This window comes from Dermochelys coriacea, chromosome 24 (assembly GCF_009764565.3).
Source record: "Dermochelys coriacea isolate rDerCor1 chromosome 24, rDerCor1.pri.v4, whole genome shotgun sequence".
Taxonomy (NCBI): domain Eukaryota; kingdom Metazoa; phylum Chordata; order Testudines; family Dermochelyidae; genus Dermochelys; species Dermochelys coriacea.
In genome coordinates, this window is record NC_050091.1 from 16,401,327 (window position 1) to 16,413,100 (window position 11,774).

At 58.1% G+C, this 11,774-nt stretch overlaps 2 protein-coding genes across 2 annotated transcripts in view; both read right to left on the reverse strand.

The window, feature by feature from the left end:
- Positions 1 to 678: 678 nt before the first annotated feature.
- On the reverse strand, positions 679 to 2,584 carry ZBTB32 (zinc finger and BTB domain containing 32). Its single transcript, XM_043502006.1, has 3 exons — positions 2,472 to 2,584; positions 1,761 to 1,928; positions 679 to 1,060 (listed from the first exon to the last, which is right to left on the reverse strand). The coding sequence occupies exons 1-3, from the start codon at positions 2,485 to 2,487 to the stop codon at positions 822 to 824; spliced, it is 423 nt and encodes a 140-aa protein (XP_043357941.1). The 5' UTR covers positions 2,488 to 2,584; the 3' UTR covers positions 679 to 821.
- Positions 2,510 to 11,774, reverse strand: part of LOC119847613 (zinc finger and BTB domain-containing protein 22) — a 15,838-nt gene continuing 6,573 nt past the window's right edge. The window contains exons 3-4 of the mRNA XM_043502325.1: positions 3,340 to 3,431; positions 2,510 to 2,526 (exon numbers count right to left, since the gene is read on the reverse strand). Of these exons, the coding sequence (XP_043358260.1) occupies positions 2,510 to 2,526; positions 3,340 to 3,431 (109 nt within the window). The remainder of the gene's footprint in view (positions 2,527 to 3,339; positions 3,432 to 11,774) is intronic.

Consider the following 11,774-nt stretch of genomic DNA (forward strand, 5'->3'; position numbering starts at 1 on the left):
CATTTGCCATGCCGATGCTGGTCCCTGCGCCCGCCCCACCATCGCAGATCCATCTGCCATGCCAACACTGGTCCCCGCACCCTCCCCATGCCATGCACCATCACAGATCCGTCTGCCATGCCGACGCTGGTCCCCGCGCCCTCCCCGTGCCACGCACCATCACAGATCCGTCTGCCATGCCGACACTGGTCCCCGCGCCCTCCCCGTGCCATGCACCATCACAGATCCGTCTGCCATGCCAATGCTGGTCTCCACGCCCTCCCCGTGCCACGCATCATCACAGATCCGTCTACCATGCCGATACTGGTCCCCACGCCCTCCCTGTGCCACGCACCGTCACAGTTCCGTCTACCATGCCGACACTGGTCCCCACACCCGCTCCATGCCACGCACCAACACAGATCCATCTGCTACGACGACGCTGATCCCCGCGCCCTCCTCGTGCCACACACCATCACAGATCCGTCTGCCATGCCGACGCTGGTCTCTGCGCCCGCCCCACCATCGCAGATCCATCTGCCATGCCAATGCTGGTCCCCGCACCCACTCCATGCCATGCACCATCACAGATCCATCTGCTATGGCGACGATGATCCCTGTGCGCTCCCCATGCCAAGCACCATTGCAGATCCATCTGCCATGCCGATGCTGGTCCCTGCGCCCGCCCCACCATCACAGATCCGTCTGCCATGCCGACGCTGATCCCCGCGCCCTCCCCATGCCACGCACCAACACAGATCCGTCTGCCACGCCAATGCTGGTTCCCGCGCCCTCCTTAGGCCACGCATGAGTCCCCCAGTGCCTGCACCAGCGCGGGCGGCTCAGGAGGAGGAGGTGGAGGAGGAGTAGAGGTAGGTGGTCTCGATCGTCCAATCCGAGGGCAGCTCCTCGGGGCAATGGCCCTTCATGTGCTTCTGCATGGCAGCCAGGCTGGGGCAGAACTGGCAGCACAGGGTGCAGCGATAGGGGGCCGCGCCACCGTGGGTCCGCAGGTGCTTGATCATTGCAGAGTAATCGCGGGAGCGCTGGGGGCAGAGCTTGCACTGGAATGGCTTCTCGCCTGCTGGGGGCAACGGGCTGTGAGGGGGGGGAGAGTATCCCCAGCCCCTCCCCCCCCTCCCCCCTGCCCTGGCCCCCCAACCCTCTCCCAAAGCCCTCCCTGCCCTCCCCCCAGCCCCAGCCCTAGCCCGCTGCTCCTCCCACCAAACCCAGCGTCACTTTCCTGGGGGAAGCACAGGGTTAAGGCCATGGCAGGGTGGGGGACTGGAGGGGTAGGGCTGCCCCCCCAGGACCCAGAGAGGTGGGGGGGACCAGAGCGCCCCTGACTCCCAGTGGTGGGAGGGCTGGTGGGTGATGGTGTGGGAGCGACGCCCCAGCCTGCAAGGGCACAAGGCAGGTATGTACCTGGTTCCCAGGAGTTAGGAGGGGTGCAACACGGTCAGGGAGCACCAGGGGCTGAGGTCCGTGGGGGAGGCGCACACGGCACTCGGGGGGCTAAGGCCCGTAGGGGAGGGGAAATGGCACAGGGGGGAATGACACCCATGGGGGGGCACATGGTACTGGGGGGGCTGACGCCTGTGGGGGAGGGGCACACGGCACAGAGGAGGGGATGACACCCGTGGGGGAGAGACACACAGCAAGGGGGGGGTGACACCTGTGGGGAAGGGACATGCGGCACTGGGAGGGCTGATGCCCATGGAGGAGGGGCACCCCACATGGGGCGGGGGGCACTGGTGCTGTGGCAGGCAGGTCCCACTCACCAGTGTGCACCCGATAGTGCGTCTCCATCTGATGCTTGAGGGTGAAGCGCTTGCTGCACTCGCCGCACTCATAGGGCTTCTCGCCTGGGGGCGCCCGCCGGGACTCCCGCAGCTTGGCCTCAGCCTGGAACCCGCGGGCACAGAACTCCCGCTCCAACAGCCGCTGGCCTGCAGGGATGGCACCGGGGTCAGTCCTGCAGGTCAGGAGTGATGGGTGCCAGCTGGACAGGGGCAGGGCAGGGGCGCTCACAGCCCAGGCTGTACCCATGTGGCTGCGGCAGTGTCTGCGCAGCGCCATCTGGCTGGGGAACTGCCGCTGGCACAGCTGGCAGATGTAGCTCCAGGCGCTGGCTGGCTGAGCCCGGGGGGGGCACTGCGGGCCATATGTCAAGTACAGCATGGGTGACACCGTGGGTGACGCCGCTGTGGCTGGCTCTGGGGAGGAGCAGGAGAGACACGGCTCAAAGATGGGTCCAGCCCACCCCACCAGCCCCTCCCCAGTGAGCCCAGCTGGCTCCCACCCTCCTCCCCCCAAATCAGACCCATGGGCCATCCAACCTGGGTTTTCCAGCCCTGCTGTCCTCAGGTGACCCAACAAGAACAATGTGCCCAGTTGAAACAAATGAAACATCCACCCCCACACTGACACTGCCTCTCAGGGACCCCCCACTGTCAGTGCCCCCCTGGTCTCCCTTCTCCTGCCCCTCTCACCTCCAGGGGGTGCCATGCTCAGGGGCGGCAGGTCCTTGTCACAGCTCTGCCGGGCCTGGCAAGGTGGGAGGGGGAGCGGCTGGGGCCCTGGGGAGATAAAGTGATTGTCAGCTGGGTTGTGGGATGGACGGGGTGAGGGGTCCGGGGTAGGGGCAAGTTACAGGGAGGAATGGGATCTCGGATCTCGGAGGCGACGGGATAGTTGGGGTGGGGCTGGAAGACTCAGGAGACAAGGGCAGTGGGGTGGCTGGGAGGTTGGAGGGGCCCAGTAGAGCCGGTGAGGGGCAAGGCAGGAGGAAGGGCCGGGGGAGGTAATGGGGCAGTGGTTGGGGTCAGGGGTCCAGGAGCTGCTAGTGGGAGGAGATGGGGCAGGGTGGGGCAGTTGGCAGGGTCCATACCTGGGTGGCATAGGGAGGGGGGTGGATGGTGAAGGGTCCATAAATGGGTGGTAGAGTGCGGGGGCAGGGTGGGGGTCCATATATGGGTGGCACGGGGGGCAGAGAGGTACATACTTGTGTGGCACAGTGGCGGCAAGGTGTGGGGTCAGTACAGGAGTGGCACAGCGGGGTGGCAGGGGAGTCCTTATGTGAGTGGCACAGTGGAGGATAGGGTGGGAGGTCTGTACGTGAGTTGCACAGCAGGGGGGCAGGATGGGGGGGTCCATATGGGGGTGACACAGCCAGGGGGGTTGAGTGGGTGGTCCATACGTGGGTGGCACAGCAGGGGGGCAGGGTGGGTGGTGGGTACATGGGTGGCACAGTGGGGGGGCTGGGTGGGGGATCTGTACATGAGTGGCACAGTGGGGGGGCTGGGGGCTTTTTACAAGTGTGCCACAGCTGTGGGGGCAGGGGGGATGGGGGGTCCTTACGTGGGTGGCAGAGCAATGGGAGGCGCAGGGCGTCCGGGCCCCGCTGCGGGCAGAGGTCGTACGCCGAGCTCTTGGCCGGAGCCACCGGCAGCCTGAGCAGAGGAAAACAAGGGGTTAAACGGCAAGTGACCCACAAGATTCAGGATGGGGCCAGGTGGAATCTCCAACCAGAGCGCCCCATCACCCCCAGTCCCCCATAGCTCTGACCCCATTGCCCCTGTGATGCTCTATACCTCAGGGCAACACCCTACACCCCCAGGTTTATCTTTATAAAATGACTGTGTGGTATCCAATGCAAAGTTTGTCATGTTGCGTGTCTTCAGAAGGCTCATGATGCACTGAGCATGGTTGTTATAGGATGTTATAGTAATTGTTACAATAATGTTATAGTGAGGTTGTAGGTTATCATTTCATGTATATAGTTATGAGGCTGAAAATGTATCCTCATGGCTTAAAGCAAGCCTAGGCAAAAACTCTCCAAGAGCAGAGAGGCAGTTCACACCTCATCAGGGCATGGATGGGGCAAGCCCAGCCCAGCCTCAGAGGAACAAAGGGCGCTGGCCTAGGTAGCAACAAAAGAATCTGTTAGACCCTGGAGGGAGTCACCCCCTTCCTTTGGTCAGTTTGGGACTGCAATGAGATAATGCTCACCTGACTCTAAGGGGGGGGGGGTGGCAAAGCCAAGAGGAAAGAAAGGACATGATAAAAGGGAGAGACATTTTGCCATGCTCTCTCTCTTCCACCTACATCTACAGACACCACCACCAAGCACCTGAAGCACTGATCAAAGGGGAGAGCCTGGCTGAAGAGCAACCAGACAGCCTGTGGTGAGAAGCATCTAAGTTTGTAAGGGCCCTGAAAGTGTTAAGATCAGCTTAGAATGCATTTTGCTTTTATTTCATTTGACCAAATCTGACTTCTTGTGCTTTGACTTATAATCACTTAAATCTATCTTTATAGTTAATAAATCTGTTTGTTTATTCTACCTGAAGCCGTGTGTTTGATTTGAAGGATGACAGAGACTCGCCTTGTGAGAACAAACCTGGTACCTATCAATTTCTTCGTTAAATTGACAAACTCATATAAGCTTGCAGTGTCCAGCGGGCATAACTGGACACTACAAGACGGAGGTTCCTAGAGTCGTGTGTGGGACTCCCTGTCCCCTGACTGGATTCCAATCCACATCTGAGGAGCCTTCTTGGGAACATTCAAGGTAGCATGTGAGCCGTGGCTGCCGCCTGCAAACTGAGTCATGCATGGACATGTGACTTGCCCGTGTGACTCCAAACTCCATCTTGCTGCTGTGATTTTCCACAGTAAGAACAAAGGGGTTTCCTTCCACATGGCAGAGAATATAAAATGCCCTGGAAACCATTCCATCTTTTCTTCAATCCTGCTTCTGACCTTTGGAGGAACTGTGCTACAAACTGAAGCTCTGAACAAAGGACTGAATGACCCATCCCAGCTGTGGATGTCCTCCAGAGACTTGATTTGAACCTGCAATTTGTTCCATCACTGCTACAAGCCTGAACCAAGAACTTTTGCCATTACTATATGTAATTAATTCCATTTAACCAATTTTAGCTCATCTATATTTCTTTTTTTTTATGAATAAACCTTTTAGATTCTAAAGGATTGGCAACAGCATGATTTGTGGGTAAAATCTAACTGGTATATTGACCAGGGTCTGGGTCTTGGACCTGTGGGATCAGGAGAACCTTTTTTCTTTTACTGGGGTATTGATTTTCATAACCATTCATCCTCATAAGGAGTGGCACTGATAGTGATACTGGGAAACTGGAGTGTCTAAGGGAATTGCTTGTATGACTTCTGGTTAGCCAGTGGGGTAAAACCAAAGTCCTCTCTGTTTGGCTGGTTTGGTGTGCCTTAGTAGTGAAGGAACCACAGCCTTCGGCTGTGACTGCCCTGCTCTAAGCAATTTGTCCTGAATTAATACTCTCAGTGTGTCTGGCCAAAGGCTGCTTTGTTACACCCCACAGTTCACCCTACAGATCCCATTCCCCTAGAACCTGGCAGCCCTCCACAGTTCACCCAGCAAATTCTGTCCCCCTTAAACCTGGCAGCTACCCACAGTTCACCCTGCAGGTCCCCATCCCCCTAGAATCAAGAGGCACCCATAGTTCACACTGCAAGTCTCCGTCCTCCTAATATCTGGCAGCCCCCCACAGTTCACCCTGCAGATTCCATCCCCTAGAATTCAGCAGCCCCCCCCAGTACACCCTTGAGATTCCATCCTCCTAGAACCCAGGAACCCCACTCTACATTTCACCCTGCAGATCCCAATCCCCTAGAACAAAGCAGCCCCCAACAGTGCACCCTGGAGGTCCCCATCCCCCCAGAACCCCCCACAGTTCACCCTGCAGATGCCATCCCCCTGGAACCTGAGAGCCTCCCTGTGAGGAAGTTGGGGATTTTTGTAGTGTTTTACATGAATAGTGTGTGCGCGCTTCAGTTTCCCTGTGTGCTGCATGTTTAAAAAGGTGGTGGGAGAGGGTTTGTTGTTGCAGAGGACCAGGTGTGCCCTCACCTCGCAACCGGAACCCCTAGACAACGGCCTGGAGATGGGGAACCCTAACAACTGGTGACCTGCTGACTAAGAGGCCCACCCCAGCTTGGCAGTCAGCTGGTTCTGGCCAGTGGGAGGACAAAGGGCTGAGAGAGGACCCCGGTGACCTGACCAGCCAGTTGGAGCCAGAGGGGAACAAAGGACTGAAGAGAGAGGGCCCCAGTTACTTCTTTACCAGGGACAGAAGACAAAGGACAGGGGAGGAGCTATTGGAGCCAGAGATATCGGATGCCCAGCTGGAAAGCGCAGGGTCTCTGGACTGGAGAGAGAGCAGGCAGAGCCCACCTGGATGCAGGGGAGGCTTAGATGTACGGTGCTGAGGGAGGCCAGGCCTGAGGGTCTTGAGAGTTTCCTATGCTGGGTTCAGACGCTCAATAAACCCTCCTTTTTTATGCTGGCTGAGAGTCGCTCCAGTCTAGAGAACAGGGGGGCATTATTCCCTCTGGGAGTGGGGGTCCTGGGCGTCCAGAGCGAGTGGACTCGCTGAGGGAGCCCACGGCGAGAGACAGGTGTGCTAAGGCTCAGAGAGGTGAGATTCCAGGAGGCAGACGGGCTTGACCCCAGAGAGAGAGTGGATACCCAAGAAGGGCTGTTGCCCTGAAGGGAGTTCCTCCCAGGGATGGTATGGGGCCAAGAGTGGGCACGACCTGTGAGTCCATGCCCCCCCACAGTTCACTCTATAGATCCCATCACACTGGAACCCATTCCCCTAGTACCCAGCAGCTCCCCATATTTCACCCAGCAGATCCCATCCCCCTAGAACTCAGCAGTCCCCCACAGTTCACCCTGGAGATTCCATCCCCCTAGAATCTAGCAGCCCCTCACAGTTCAGCCTGCAGGTCCCCATCTGCCTGGAAGCCAGCAGCCCCCCACCATCTCCACAGTTCACCCTGCAAATCCCCCTCTCCCTAGAATCTTGCAGCCCCCATCAAATGATCTGGAACCCAGCTGCCCTCAACATATGAAACAGAACCTGGCCGCACCTGGTACATGCCATTCCAGAACCCAGGCACCTCCAATTCTTACTGTAGAGCGAAGCTAGTAACTACCCACACTTCTAGAACTTGGCTGCATGTATCGCTCTAGAATGTGGCAACACCTCCCCCCCATCCACATGAGAACCCACCTGTCAATACCACCAGGGAACACTCTAGAATCTCACAGCAGATGATCAGAGTGGCTCTAGAACCCACCTAGCCATGCATTTTCCTCCAGAATGGGGTCATCAACATGCTGAAGGAATCTAGAACCCAGTCGCTCCTGTGTCTACTGTAGAACAGTCTCCAGTTGTGTGGTGCTCTAGAATGCAACCCTGCTGTTCCTGAATGCTCTAGAACCCCACCTTGCCATGTTCCCACCACACCCAGGCTGCCTGCACCCTGCTGCCTGGCCCTCTACATCCTTCGCTTGCTCGTGCTCTTGAACCCTTGCTGCAGCCGGTTTGGTGGATGCAGGTAGTGGGAGCCCCAGAGGCCAGGGCTGAGAGGCACCCATTCCTGCCTGTCTGGGGAATGCAGGCCCCACACACGCCTGCTAGACATGCAGCACTGTGGCAGCCAAACCCTGGGGTGTTGCTGGGCTGGGGGCACCACCCAGCAGAAGAAGAGATGTGGAGTGCATTCCGCTGTGACAACGTGGCAATTTTCATAATATATTTATGACCCCAATAGGTGCCTCAGTTTCCCCTATGCATGGCTGCCTGGTGTGGGGTAAAGGGCTCTCAGGGCAGGCTGGCCAACGTGCAATGGGGTTGTTACTGAGGTCATGAAAACAGACTCAATGGGCAATTGGAGAAGACAGCTGCAAAACTGGTCACCAGGACGTAGCCCCTGGCCAGCCCCAGAGGAGCTAGGATTTCCCCGCCTCACCGCGGCAGAGCTGGGCAGAAACCCCAGAACAGGGAAGGTGCAAGGTGGGGGCACAGGAGCTGGCATCAGTCCTGCAGAATGGACAAGGCCCTCCAGAGAGTCAGGCTCCATTGGCCATGCTGAACAGAGTGAAGTAGAAGGGCCCGAGGTGCAGCCGAGAGGCGCTGAGGCCACGTGGCAGAAGGATGTGAGCCACTTGGGGGGGTCTGGCACATCACAGGGGCTCCACCGAGGAACTGTTCCAAAACTGGGGGCACAGCCCCAATTCTGCAGATCCGTGACACTCCCACAACCCCGGCTGGTGCCCAGCTCTGATCCTAGGGCTGAGCAATGCGGTGCCCATCCCCAGCTGGGCACTAGGGGGCTCCATGCACCAACAAATCTTATCTGGGAGACAGGATTTTAGCAGAAAAATGTGAGTGACCCTTAGGAATTGTTTGAGAACACTTTTACTAGGTGCCGGGAAAGCCAAGCTGGAGAATGGCCATGCCGGATCTGAAACAAACTTGGCTTACAGGGGAAGTGCAGATGGCTCTAAAACACAAAAAGGGAATACATAGCAAATTGGAAAATGGGGGATTGGAGAGCAATGACTATCACTCAGAAGCTTAAAATTGTAGAAACTGGATAAGGGAAGCAAAAGGATGCCAGTTGCAATCTGTGGCCAGCAGAGAGAAGGACAATGAGAGTTTTTAAAGTATATTGGGAACAAAAAAGAATCCTAAATGCTCTTGGCCCTGCACTATTTAACATCTTTAACAATGACCTGGAAGAAAACATAAAATCATCCCTGATAAACTGTCTGATGATACAAAAATTGGACGAATGGGAAATACCGAAGAGGGCATGTCACCGATTCAAGGCGATCAGGGTGGCTTGCTAAACAGGGTACAAGCAAACACTCTGCATTTTAATACAGCTAAATGTCAATGTATCCACCTGGGACTGCAGAATGTTGATGGGGGACAGCTCCAAGAGACAGGTTTCAGAGTAGCAGCCATGTTAATCTGTATCCGCAAAAAGAAAAGGAGTACATCCAATGAAGTGAGCTGTAGCTCATGAAAACTTATGTTCAAATACATTTGTTAGTCTCTAAGGTGTCACAAGTACTCCTTTTCTTTTAGCTCCAAAAGAGGTGACCCCGGAGTCTATAAACAGGGGAATCTGGAGAAGCCCAGAGGTTATTTGACCTCTGTACTTGGCCGTGGTGTGAGTGCAGCTGGGACCCTGTGGCCAGTCCTGGAGCCCCCCTTCCAGAAGGGATGTGGATAAATTGGAGAGGGGTCAGAGAAGAGCCCGGAGGAGGGGTCCTGAGAGGAGATACTCCAGGCACGGGATCAATTTAGCTGGACACAGGGCAGGTTGAGGGGGGACTTGGCTGCAGTCTGTGCATGCTGATAGGGGCACGGCTTGTTAATAACTGGGTCACCAGAGGAAGATCTGCCCCATGGAAGGCTGGAAACTGAAGCCAGACCCATTCAGCCCAGAAAGCTTTGGGACCTGGCTCGAGTGCCAAGGGTGCAGGCTGGGCCGCTGTGCGGGGCGAGGGGGCTAGTCCCATGGTGAGGGGCTGGGGCAGGGCTGGGGAGGGGAAGGGCGCACAGTACCCTGTGTGCAATGTACACACATCCTGCCCCACGGCTGGGAACAGGAAAGAGCCGCCACACGATCCCCGGCCCCCAGCGCACCCCACACCAGGGTGAAAGGTTCAAGTCTTCAAACCACGGCAGCTGCTCAGCCAGAGGCTGTGGGTCGGTACAGACGGATGGGAGGGCGAGGCTCTGGGCGTGACACACGGGAGGGCAGAGCATGATCACAATAGGCCCTTCTGACCTTACAGTCTCTGGGTCTAGGAGGCTGAGAACTGGGGCTGCCCAATGTCCAGCCCCCGTATGTACCCCGAGATCCACCCCCACAACCCATATCCCCCCGCCCACCTATCCACCCCTACAACAATAGCCTCCCTGCCCACAATCCACCCCTACACCCCATATCCCTCACTGCCCCCATCTAGATCCACCCCTACACTCCATATCCCCCCTGCTTCTCCCAGATCCACCCCTACACCCCATTTCCCACACCCAGATCTACCCCTATACTCCATAGCCCTCCCTGCCCTCAACCAGATCCACCCCTACACCCCATAGCGCCCTGCTGCAATCCACCACTAAACCCCTTATCCCCCCGCTCCCCAAACCAATCCTACACCCCATGTCCCCCTGTTGCTCCCAGATATACCCCTACAGTAGCCCCCTGCCCTCCCGATCCAACCCTACACCCCATAGCCCCCTGCCCCGATCCAACCCTACACCCCATATCTCCCTGCCCCGATCCACCCCTACACCCCCTAGCCCCGTGCCCCGATCCACCACTAAACCCCATATCCCCCCTTCTCCCCGATCCGCCCCATACCACATATCCCCCACTTCTCCCACCCCAGATCCACCCCATACCCCATATCCCTCCTGCTCCCCAAACCAACGCTACATCCCATGTCCCCCTGCCCCCGATCCACTCCTGCACCCCATAGCTCACTGCCCCACCCCTACACTCTATATCCCCCTGCTCCCCAATCCACCCCTACACTCCATAGCCCCCGCTGTCCCCACCCAGACCCACCCCTACACTCCATAGCCTCCTGCCCCAATCCACCACTAAATCCCATATCCCCCCGCTCCCCGATCCACCCCTACACCACATATCCCCTACTTCCCCCAACCCAGATCCACCCCTATACCCCATAGCCCCCTGCCCCAATCCACCCCTAAACCCCATATCCCTCCGGCTCCCGAAACCAATCTTACATCCCATGTCCCCCTGCTACTCCCAGATCCACCCCTAGAGTATCCCCCCTGCCCCTGATCCACCCCTACACCCTGTAGCTCCCTGGCCCCACCCAGATCCACCCCTACACCCCATAGACCCCTCCCCCATCCAGTCCTAAACCTCATATCCCCACTTCCCCCCACCTAGATCCACTCCTACATCCCCTGTCCCCCAATCCACCCCTACAGCCCCCCTGATACCCCTTTACCCCCCCCCCCCCGCCCTCTGAATTAAGATAATTTGCCGAGAGGAAAATGTGAACGGCTCTTGGGTCGTGGGGGGGGAAGAATGTGTCATCTAGGAACAACTCAGCCCTTTGAAGCCGGGCATGTGGGTGTGGGGCCGGCTGGGGGAAACCCCACAGGCGAGTCACCCGCCCACCCCCTCCTGTGGGGACCATTTCATCTCGGGCTCCACCGCTCTCTGGGGCAGGAACCTGCTGGGCTCAGGATCTGTGCGTCACTGAGGGAGCAGGGGGCCCTGAGCCATGACCGGCATAACTGCAAACCAGAGATATCGGGGGATTTCCCCCCACAGCACCAGGCCAGGGCTGGGGTACCCGGGAGCTCCCCTCATGGACAATGCTTTCCCTCCCCTCCGCTCTCCCGGGCTGCAGTGCCCCTACCCCAGGGTTAATCCAGATGGCCTGGCACCGGAGGCAAGCGGCTTCCGGCCATGGGTACAAAAGGTCAGCGGTGCTCGGCAAAGTGCCTACCCCTCGTGCCCTGCTCAGAGCTGCAACAGCGCCTGCCATGCCTGCCTTCAGGGGGGAGTGCTCCAAGGAGACCAGGCAGGAAACAAGTGACGCGGCCAGTTCCCATGGAACAGGAGCTGCAGGCGAGAGCCAGTGTGCCCCGGAGCTGGGAGGGGAGGTGGGGGGAGGGCAGCAACCTCATGGCCTGAATCATCCCCCCGGCTCTCAGCCCCCCTGCTCTAACCACTAGGCCCCACTCCCCTCCCAGGGACAGGGATAGAACACAGGAGTCCTGGCTCCCAGCTCCAACCCACTGGACCCCACTCCCCTTCCAGGGATAGAACCTATGAGTCCTGCTCCCAGCTCCCCCTGCTCTAACCCAGTAGACCCCACTCCCCTCCCAGGGACAGGGATAGAACCCAGGAGTCCTGGCTCCCAGCTCCCCCTGCTCTAATCCACT

Coding starts and splice junctions, on each gene's coding strand:
- ZBTB32 (XM_043502006.1), bottom strand. Junction 1,061..1,760: donor GCACTATCGGGTGCACACTG/GTGAGTGGGACC, acceptor TGCCCCCAGCAG/GCGAGAAGCCATTCCAGTGC.